The following is a 10,540-nucleotide window of genomic DNA, read 5'->3' as shown; positions in this document are numbered from 1 at the left end:
ACATGTCATATGACGTGTGTAAAAAAGACAAAATTCGGTGCTGAAACAAAGACTTGTCACAAGATAATTTTTCTCTTTTTCTCTTAGACTACAAAAAATATCATTTTTTCGTGAAACTTGACGAATACACATATATTATAGAGATGTGCATGTAAAATTTTTTGTCAAAATTTTTTAACAATTGAAAATATATTTTTATGGTAGAGGAATCATACGCATCCGGGAGCCGAGTTGAGTTTCTGATAAAAAAAATAAAGGATTGCCTCGTTTCCGTGATCTGAAATGGACGTGTTTGAACCAAACAACTACTCAACCGGCGGTACCTCTGATCATAAATACTTCTCACGGGTTACTAAATACATTTTATTTAAATTCATGACTCCATATTTAGTGTGATAGAGCATGTACAGCGCTAACCTCCTTTCTTGACGCTTAAGTAATCAGTTGCTGCATGTACTTAAGCGCCCATCGCTTGGTGGCCAATTTTTGTACTGATTTCCTAGCGTCAGCCTCTTAAGGTTTTGTTTGATACTAGTGTTTTAGTGTGGATTAGTGGGGATAATACTCTTGAGTATTGGGTGAATCACTGCTGTCATCTAATCCCCACAAAATCCCATCCCCAATCCAGTAGATAGGGGTAGAGTATTGGGGATTGAAAAAATTGCACTAAAATTTGGGAAAAAGTGGGGATAAGTGGGGATTAAACTCGCTCATACTTTAGCACCAAACATATATCGGGGATAAGTGGTGATTTGAAATTTGAAGCGGATTATCCCGCTAATTCCCACTAAAACTCTAGTACCAAACAAGCCCTAAGTATGCGTTCGAGGCAGGTAAAACGGCCGGGAAAGGAGCGGAACGGCCAGGAATTAATCCCTGGCGCCTCCCCACTGTACATGCCCTAACTCTTTCCACGTGTTAGCGCCTCACGATTAAGACAACACGCCGAGCTCCAGACTCCACCTTTTGTTTTAGAAGGTTTATTAAAGGTATTGTCTACTTGAAATTGAAAATATCTGTTTTCCATGTCTTCCTGGGCCTATTGGGCCGCAAGCCTAGCATGCCACCGTCAAGAAAGCCTGAAGAGTTGCGCCTCGTTTTCCTTTCCCTGAAGGGAAAAAAAAAAGGAAGAAAGTGCTTGCGGAGTAGAGACGGCTCCCCTCTTCGTCCGTTCCCCGGCTCCTCCCCAGATCTCTTCGCCGGAGCAGCGCCCCCGTCCTCGTATTGAAGCTCCGTCCGTCCGTTGTGATCCTCGAGTCTGCGCCGCTCGCCTTCGTCCTTGTGTTGAAGCTCCTCCGGCCGGCGTCCAACTGCACAGAACCTCCACCCTCTCCTCCGGAGTCCGGTCACCGTCGACGCCAGCCTCTCCCGTCCTCCTCATCTCCAAGGAAGGTGCCGTGCCTGCTCTCTCCTAGCTCTCACTCTCCTCAGTTCTTTTGTGTGTGGATCCCAAAATAGCTCTTATTTTGTGTGCTATGAATGAAGAATAGGGGTAAAATTACCTATTCAATACCTAATTTGGTGTGCTATAATTTGGCCTGTTTTCAGACATCAACTACTTCTATTGATCGTTAAAATATATATACTCGATGCTGCTTGGGATGGATGATTTTGAAAATATATGATCTGTAATTTATTTATTTAATGGGTGGGTGATTTGGCATCTCGTAGTGTGGAGAAAGGTTGTCTATATGAATATATATCACTATTTGCTCATTAGTATCTTCAGAGAGGAGACATTGGTATGCTTTATTTGTTTAAATGGATGACTTGGCTCAAAACGATGATAGCTAATTGTGAGAGGAGCTGGCCTAGTTACCGTATTGTGTGCTTACATGATTTATATGTTAAGAAGAGCTAGGCAACACACCCCGAGGGTAGCAATTGTCCATAGGATCGATAGTGATATAGCCATGAGTCAAACTTGAGATACATCATTCCAGCAAGTAGCAACATAAATTACTCAAATCGACTATGAATGAAAAGAGCTCCTTGTTTTTGTTTGTGTACATAAATATGTCTTAGTGCATGTCCCTGTCCAGTTACGTTTATGTTTTCACGTGGTGATGTTACTTTGCTCTGTTGAATCCATCAAGACAAACTACTCTTTTGGTTCAGTTACGATGATCTGGTGGCTGGTGGCACATAAATAGCATTTTTTTTCATCTAACGGAGTTGTGTTGTTTATTTACAGAGATGGGCTTGTGGATGCTGCTGGAGGGTTTTTTGCTTCTTGCGAATTCCTTGGCCATACTGAATGAAGACCGCTTTCTTGGTCCCAGGGGTTGGAGCATGTCTGAAGTTTCAGGAAATGGGCAAACAAAGTCTTTGAAGGGCCAGGTCGTTGGGCTCATCTACGCCACTCAGTTTCTGCGGATGCCCTTGATAGCGCTTAACATTCTTATCATTGTTGTCAAAGTCGTCTCAGGCTAAGACTCTTTGTCATGTCTCTGCTCTGGGGTTGAACTGATTTCAGTTCCAGCATTATGTAAAAGCTAATCATGTTCAAAAGTTACAGCAAGGATGTTTATACTGATTCGAATATGGCTTGTTGCTTTTGTTGTTGCAAAATTATGTATGGACATACTTCTGTCAAATTGCATGTCCTGGTGGTATCTCCCTCTTAAATTACTTCTGACTCATTCATTGTGGTATATTTGTCGATTACATATACGTTTCTTTGTGTTTTAGCACTGTTTTTGTACTTTACTCTTTGTGGGCTTCTCAATTATAGAGATGATCAAGCAATGCAAAAAGAATGATGATCCAATTGCCCATTTTGTGTTGCAAGTTAGAGAGGTCCATCAGGCAAGTATGCTGCCTTACTAGTGCCCAGCAAAGAACTGTGTTCTTATATTCACATGCTTTCAGCACTATAATTTTGCAATTAGTGTTGCCTTTTGATTTAGGTATTCACATCATAACAACTGCAACTGTTTTTATATAGATGTTGACTCAAACATTCACTCATCTGGCACATCCCCTCTAATTCAGCCTATTTGAGCTGAACCTTTACATACACACTAGAAAGATCAAACCTGAACAATATGGACCTGTATATGTACATTTTTCTCCAGCTGCTTTCACTGTACTACAATTCCCTTCCCATCACAAAGCGTGGGCACTAACATTATTACAACCAAACCCCAATGCCCCTCTTAGTGTTTACAGGCACTTTGCACTTTCGTCAAGGTGAGATCGACACCAAACTCTGGCTCCACAATGAGTTTGAGTGTTGGAGAATGCTCATAGCGAGGCGAGAGCTTCAGTGCAAACTTGGAGATGATGAGAGATATCAGTATCTTGAGCTCTGCTGTAGCGAACCCCTGGCCAAGGCAGGTCCGAGCGCCAGCGCCAAATGGTAAGTAAGAGTGTAGCTGAGGTCGAGCATCGGAGAAGCGTGCCGGGTTGAACTCTTTGGCATCAATGCCCCAAAGCTTGGTATCAAGGTGCATTGTGGAGACAGGGATGTAGATGTTGACACCTTTTGGTATGTGTACACCCCCCAGGTTCAGCTCCTGAAGGGCCATCCTCGATACAAAGGCACCTGCTGGGTACAACCGCAGAGTTTCCTGAATTACCATTGTGAGCTGCATTTTTCAAAAGTGATCTTGAAGTCAGGGAGGTATCACAACAAGTTCAATGACTGGAAATGACAGAAAGTTCACTGATGTTTATATTTTCAAAGGTGATCTTGAAGTCTATTCTTCTTTTTAGCAAGATTAATTTTCTGAAACTGCATAGTACTGAAGATGGAGAAAAGGAAGAGGAGGACCATACATACATTCTTCATTTTCTGAAGTGATTGGGAGTCTACAGGACGACCCCCACAGACCTCCATTACTTCTTCTCGCACCCGGTCCTGCCATTCTGGGTGCAGTCCAAGGAGCATTAGACACCAGGCAGCTGTCACAGCTGTGCTCTCGTATCCTGCAAAATATATGCTCTTGCAGTTGTCCACTATAAAGTTCTCTGCCTCGCCGAGGCCCACCTTGCTGCTGCTTGCACTGTGAAGAATTGCGCGCAGTAAGTTCTTGTCTTCTCCGCTTTCCTTCACGATTTCTAGTATCAGCTCGTGCACTTGTTTGTGAAGCTCCCATGCCTTCCTGTTCTTCTTTGTAGGAAAGAACCTGCAGACATTACATTCAAATTTCATGTCTCATTTGAGTCAGTATAGAACTTTCAGTTGATGTGTCTGTGGATGAACCACATCCTCAGTTGATGTTATTTTTTGTGCTAACCTTAGGCCAGTCATTTCAGCAAGTGCATTGGGCCTGGACACGGCCTTCTGAAGTTCTCTGAGCTTTAGAAAGATTTTCTTTCCTTTGATGTAGCTGCTTCCAAAGCATGTCCTGGAGATGACATCTGCAGAGTAGGCTCTTATGTCATCGTCAATCTTGATGTCTACAGTCCCACCATTTTTGTCGACCCTCTCTTCCCATGACTCGAGCAGTGTTTGGGCGGAATCTACCATCAGATCCATCATTCCCTGAGAATGGTGAAAATAATATCAAGAGTAAGGTTGCATGTAGTAAAAGTTTTCATGTCTGTCTAGCTGTATGCTGCTCTTGCATACTGGCTCAGAATAATGCAGAATTAATTACTGAAAGTGGTCCTGATTAATACTAGAATCTTATCGGACATTATGTAGCTGGATCATCAGAATGCTGTGGTTTTGCTGCTGGACATGGTCCTAGTGAGAACTCTGATGACACATTGTCTAGCTGGATCAAATACTGCAGGTTTTGGCTCTGTCTTGTTGAACTGTCATTCTGAATTATGTTGGAAGATAAGTGGCACCCACAGCTGTATTTCGCCCTGAAACATTGAGAGACCCACACAATTTCTTTCAGAAACCTAAGAAGGTTACACACACATGGCCTTGAGAGCTGTCTCTGAAATCCATGTCTAATAATTTGAGGAGGGATCGATCTCACTATCATATAGAGTAGTAGTATTACTAGTATTTGCTTATTCTGGGAGGGAGAATATCATCTCAGTGTCATTTGTGATTTGATTGCTGCGTGTTGGAGCGACATCCGAACAGTATTTGCTTGCCTTTTTTTTGAACGCCTCTAATTCTCTGTGACATCAAATGCAACTGGAATTTTTTTTTGGCTGCAATTGCATCCCAAATGCAATTCTCAGATGCACAAATCATGATGTTAAATTCAACGATCATCGAGTTGACCGAGCTGTAACTTAATTCTCGGTTGACCTAGAACTACTACTAGCAAATTTCTTTTTATTAAATTCACCTTGTGTGTGACAACATCTCATTATACGGATACGGTACCTTGACCTTGTCGAGGAAGAACTCGGGTGCAATGATCTTCCTCTGGTGGGCCCATGCCTCGCCGTTGGATTTGAGGATGCCCCGGCCAAACAGGGGCTCGTGCGTGGCCTTGAGGTAGGAGCTCTTGCCGAGGTCCAGGGAGACGCAGAGGTTGATGTCCCGGACCACGTCCGGCCGGCTCACGTGAAGGAACACGACGTTGCCCATGGAGTAAGTGAACACTGGACCTGCAGTAGACCCATGTTGAGCAGGTTAATTAGTTAGTCTCGGTTCGGGTATAGGATCTCCGTCATGCAGACTTGTAGTTAGATTGGTCGATTTGTAGCAAGTTAGACTTGTCTCAGCTCAGCTCAAATTTTTAATTTGAGCGAGCTCATATTGAGTCGAGTTAAAGATGAAGCTGTAAAGGTTGGTTCATACTTAGGTTGTAACCATCTTGAGCTAGTTTCAGGTTAAGAAAAATAATAAAATTCAATGTAGTTAGCTTGTAAAAAGGAACAAATTAAGATATAGAAGGAACAAATTAACCCTTCATATTTGCTTGATCTAGTCTCATCCAGATTAGAAGGAATAAATATCGTTTACAACATATAAGGTAATATTCTTTTTGATATATAATAACATAATTATATTTTTCAAGTTGTCGAGCTAAATCGAGTGATTCGGTCACGAGCCCCTCATGAGTACCAAGGTTTTTTGCAGCCGTAACGGGGTCCAAAACCATACTAAGCTCCCTCCGTTCTTATTTAATTGACTTTGATTAGAACCACAGCTAGTTCATTTGCTTTACATCCATGCCTCGATTAAATCCGTACAGAGGTAGTACTAGTAGTGTGAAAGCTATCTGTTTTAGTTCGATTAGTTATCATGCTGGAATGCAAGTTGGACCAATTAGAGCTACTAGTCCCAGAATACATGGCCATCACACCAGGCAGCGTCAAGGTGTAGCAAAATCAACATCACGTCGGAGTACGGGTAGTACCATGGCCATCACGCATTCAGAATCAACATGTACAAAAATCAATAAAGGAAGGGGATGTGGTGATTGTGCCTGGCGCCATTGGCTCGGCGGTCACTATCGGCTCTCCGCAAGTGGCCGGGCCGGAGAGGCGCAAGGAGCGACCGGAAACCGACACGGCGGCGAGGAGCCCCAGCGCCATCCACCTCCACCGAAAAGGGGATCAGACGTGCGGGAACAGGACGGGAGCGCGCCGGACTGACGAGACCGCCCGCCGTCCCCATCCAGCGATCTCCTCGTCACGCGCGCGCGCACGCGCACGCGGTCACCACGGACAAGAGCGCGCGCGCGCCACCGCGCTGTGGCGATCGAGCTCGCGCTCGCACTGGCTGGCGGCGGGTGATTGACCTGCGCGCCCACGCGCACGGGCGCGCTAGCTGCCGGCCGGCCGGGTGATGCGTGACGCTTTCTCCCGCGCGGGACGGCGACGTGCCGGGTCACCACCGCGCGCGACGGCCCCGCCGGTCCAATCCCAATCGTCTCTGGCGTCGTCTACCCGGCCGGGCCCCGGTCCACCGCTGCTGGCGTTGCTGTAGCTGGCACACGTTGGTTGGGAAGCGAGGGAGAGGTGGTCTCGCGCGTACCTATCTGGCGGGACGTACGACGACCACCCCGGTCTGGGGCGCAGCTACGTTGGCTGCTCATCCGCCTGACGTGGAGGGACGTTATACTGTTACGTGCGTACGGGCACTGTATCATGCTGCTCCTGGATAATCTGAAAGATTCCGCCTCCTCGAACTTTCTTATTCTTTCCCTGTATCATTTCGATGTGACTTGTATTTCCAAATTGCGACGTGACTTGATTTAATTTGTGTGTATGTGTGCTGATGGGTTTGCTACACAGTGCTCCCTTTGTCCGGGAAGAAGTATGTATCTAGCTTTATCCTAAGCCAATTTTATTTGAATTTAACTAACTTTATAGAAATGAGCATCAACACATATAATGTCGAATTGGTAGATTAGAAAACTGTATTTCAAGACAAATCTAGTAATAATGAGCTAAATTTCCCTATAAATGAGAGCTAGATGTACACTTATTTGTGGATGGAGGAAATATATGTCATAAAATTCTAACATGTACTATTAGCGATTAACATTTAGGCGTCGATTAAACGGTACAAGTGGGCCACTATTAGGGTACATCTACCCTCTTTAGTTACAAAAATCTAACTATATGATAACATCATTTTTTTCTTGCACTAAAGAGGATAGTAGGTATCCTAATAGTGACCTATTTGCGTCCTATCTAATAACACTCTCTCACGGAATATAATACTACCTCTGGCCCTAAATACTTGTCACGGAATTAGGAAAAATATAGGTTAACATGTATCTAAGGTCTGCGGCAAATATTTAGGACCAGAGGGTGTACTACTAATCCAAAATTAACGCAACATTTCATTTAAAATTGCGACAATTAATTTGAATTAGAGGGAATATAAGAGTATATTACGGCCAATATTGGCTGTAATAGCAACTCAAATTACGAATTGAAAACTGAGAGAGTATTAGCCACAGGTAGACTGTATTTTTTACTACTCCCATAATTAGCTGCTAGGATGCCTACATGCATACACCAAAGGTGGGCTGATTACTTGGGGGAGCAGAGCTGCACATAGTGCACCCTAGCGCACAACTATGTCGATATGCCCTCCTGAATAGTGTCAATTCATCATATCGACCTATTGCTGCTTTCTATACACAGTAATGTGGGGTTTACTTCTTTTTAATTAATAGTATCAATAGTAGGGACGAGGCTTTTTGGCACTAGCGAGCATATGCTTCCGGTTATTGAAATGTCTTTTAAGGGTAGTTACAAATATTAAAAATTCTAAACAACAAATTGACGTGTATATCTCGACATCATATGTGCTTAGAAAGTTGTTTCGCGGAAAATCGACATTTTGCGTGTCGTGTGCAAAAAGATAAATTCATTGCTTAAAAAGACTTTCCATGAGACATTTCTTTGTCTTTTTTACGAAGGACACAAAAACTGTCAGTTTTCCGCGAAACATGGCGTGCTCACATATAATGTCAACATATACACATAAAAAATTAGATTGTTTTGACATTTCAAATGTTTTTCTTGTGTAGCAGGAGCATATGCTCTCATGTTTAAATGTTGATTTCCGCAATAGTACTTTCTTTGACCCTAAAAAAATGTCATGGGTTTAATAAATCTAGATATATTTAGTATATATTTTGATTAAAACTGAGACAAGCATTTAGAACCCATTAAAATGGCTTAAATATTTGTTATTTGTAGGCATACGTGTCCTCTCCTGTTACATCACACTACTGTACCGGGGTGGGTCCAAGGGTCAGTTAAATTGTGCAAGGTGATGGCGGCCAGCTCACCTAATATGTAATCTTGCTATCCAACAGTATCATGCATCAACAGAAAATGGCAAATTGAGCAGCATGAGTTGGACATGAGCACAAGTTTAGACCACCTGTAAACGTTGCTACAGCTAGAATTAACTTAAGATCTACATCAATTTTTGGAATGAGATGCTGATGTATTTAAGGAAACAATTTAATATTGCTCATCTGGAACCTCATAATTGCCGGGACCTGAGAGTGATTGAGATTGCACTCGGTGACGGTAGTACATAGTAGTAGAATAAGTGGTAAACTCTTCTCTCCCTCTTTCTCTGTTTGAGTCAATAATTCGGCTAAGTATGTACTACTGCCATGAACATCTAAGTGCATATGATGTGCTCTCTCAGTTCACAATTACATCATGTACTAGGTTTGTTAAAGTCAAAGTTCGGCAAGTTCTTACATTTAGAAAAAAAAAATCAACATCTACAATATAAATTTACTATATTGCAATCGTTAGGAGGTATATTTGTATACACTATGCATTTCCTATTATAGATATTGATTATACACTATGCGTTTGAAAAGGAGGCCTACTAAGTACAAATTACTTTTCAAACCGACACATATGTTGAATATAAATATGGTGCATAGCCTCTTTTCTTCACTTCAGATTTTAGGTTGAATTGGCTAGTGCAACAATTTTGTATGGTATCAAAGAGTCAACAGTTCTCAAATTCGAGACCCTAGTATTAAAAAATATAAAAAAAGATTTTACGGCCTACACTGAACCCACGCTAAAAACAATCCTATAACATAATCTGTATCTCAACGAGAGGTGAAGATATATAAGAAGACAAACTTCTCTCCTAACTGAGGAAAGGTTAAAAAACCAATTGAAAAATGAGACCATAGAACAATACTATAACAAGAAGAATGGAGCAAAGCAAGGATCGATCACACACCAATCAGAGGATATGGAGAAAGCATACACTTGAGATCATGCATGCTATGCTACACGACACTGCTAATATAATATGCGGAACGCCATAGATAGATACATACCGTGCTCTTTTCTCCATTTCTCGTAGAAGGGCAGCACGGCTGGGCGGTAGTCGTGGACTATGCCTCCGCCGCCACGGCCGCCTTGGCGAGCCAACTTCGCGGCGGCGACGACCTCTTTCATGTCGGCGAGGTTGCCGTAAGGGAAGGACGGGCGCGGCCCGCCGATGCCCTGCCTCCTGAACCCCGCGAGGAGCCGCTGCGGCACCACCCAGACGTTGTAGTAGAGGTAGAGCGCGAGGCAGCACGCCCCCACGCAGCAGAGGCTCAGCAACACCTTCATCACCATGGCCACCTCCACCTCCATGACCATACTCTCTCTCTCTCGCTGGCTAGCAGATAACAACTTGCTCTCTGCACTTCTGTCTATGAGAGTGTCAGAGAGAGAGGGTGTGTGTGTGAGAGAGGAAGTTAGCTCGCTAGCTAGGTGGTAGTGTGGTGTTATATGGGGCGAATTAAATGGGGGAAAGGTGGTAGAGTCCAAATGCCGTCTTTCGAATAGAACGGCTCCCCAAAAAACGAAGTTCAGAAGCGACGTCGCACTCGCATGTGCGTGCGGGAACAGGACGGCGGCGAGGAGCCCCAGCGCCATCCACCTCCACCGAAAAGGGGATCAGACGTGCGGGAACAGGACGGGAGCGCGCCGGACTGACGAGACCGCCCGCCGTCCCCATCCAGCGATCTCCTCGTCACGCGCGCGCGCACGCGCACGCGGTCACCACGGACAAGAGCGCGCGCGCGCCACCGCGCTGTGGCGATCGAGCTCGCGCTCGCACTGGCTGGCGGCGGGTGATTGACCTGCGCGCCCACGCGCACGGGCGCGCTAGCTGCCGGCCGGCCGG

At 44.3% G+C, this 10,540-nt stretch overlaps 2 protein-coding genes across 2 annotated transcripts; one reads left to right on the top strand and one right to left on the bottom strand.

The window, feature by feature from the left end:
• The first annotated feature begins 1,257 nt into the window (after positions 1 to 1,257).
• LOC127294947 (protein transport protein yos1) lies at positions 1,258 to 2,628 on the top strand. Its single transcript, XM_051324863.2, has 2 exons — positions 1,258 to 1,392; positions 2,195 to 2,628. The coding sequence occupies exon 2, from the start codon at positions 2,197 to 2,199 to the stop codon at positions 2,431 to 2,433; it is 237 nt and encodes a 78-aa protein (XP_051180823.1). The 5' UTR covers positions 1,258 to 1,392; positions 2,195 to 2,196; the 3' UTR covers positions 2,434 to 2,628.
• Positions 2,629 to 2,865: 237 nt separating this feature from the next.
• LOC127294946 (cytochrome P450 714B3) lies at positions 2,866 to 10,139 on the bottom strand. Its single transcript, XM_051324861.2, has 5 exons — positions 9,702 to 10,139; positions 5,297 to 5,523; positions 4,242 to 4,489; positions 3,785 to 4,130; positions 2,866 to 3,590 (listed from the first exon to the last, which is right to left on the bottom strand). Exons 1-5 carry the CDS (start codon positions 10,009 to 10,011, stop codon positions 3,159 to 3,161), a joined length of 1,563 nt encoding a protein of 520 aa, XP_051180821.1. The 5' UTR covers positions 10,012 to 10,139; the 3' UTR covers positions 2,866 to 3,158.
• Positions 10,140 to 10,540: the final 401 nt, after the last annotated feature.

This window comes from Lolium perenne, chromosome 4 (assembly GCF_019359855.2).
Source record: "Lolium perenne isolate Kyuss_39 chromosome 4, Kyuss_2.0, whole genome shotgun sequence".
Lineage (NCBI taxonomy): Eukaryota > Viridiplantae > Streptophyta > Magnoliopsida > Poales > Poaceae > Lolium > Lolium perenne.
This window is presented reverse-complemented; position numbering and strand designations above follow the sequence as displayed.

Coding starts and splice junctions, on each gene's coding strand:
- LOC127294946 (XM_051324861.2), bottom strand. CDS start 10,011: ATGGTCATGGAGGTGGAGGTGGCCATGGTGATGAAGGTGTTGCTGAGC. Junction 5,524..9,701: donor GAAATGGAGAAAAGAGCACG/GTATGTATCTAT, acceptor GGTCTACTGCAG/GTCCAGTGTTCACTTACTCC. Junction 4,131..4,241: donor GCTGAAATGACTGGCCTAAG/GTTAGCACAAAA, acceptor TAATGTCTGCAG/GTTCTTTCCTACAAAGAAGA.
- LOC127294947 (XM_051324863.2), top strand. CDS start 2,197: ATGGGCTTGTGGATGCTGCTGGAGGGTTTTTTGCTTCTTGCGAATTCC.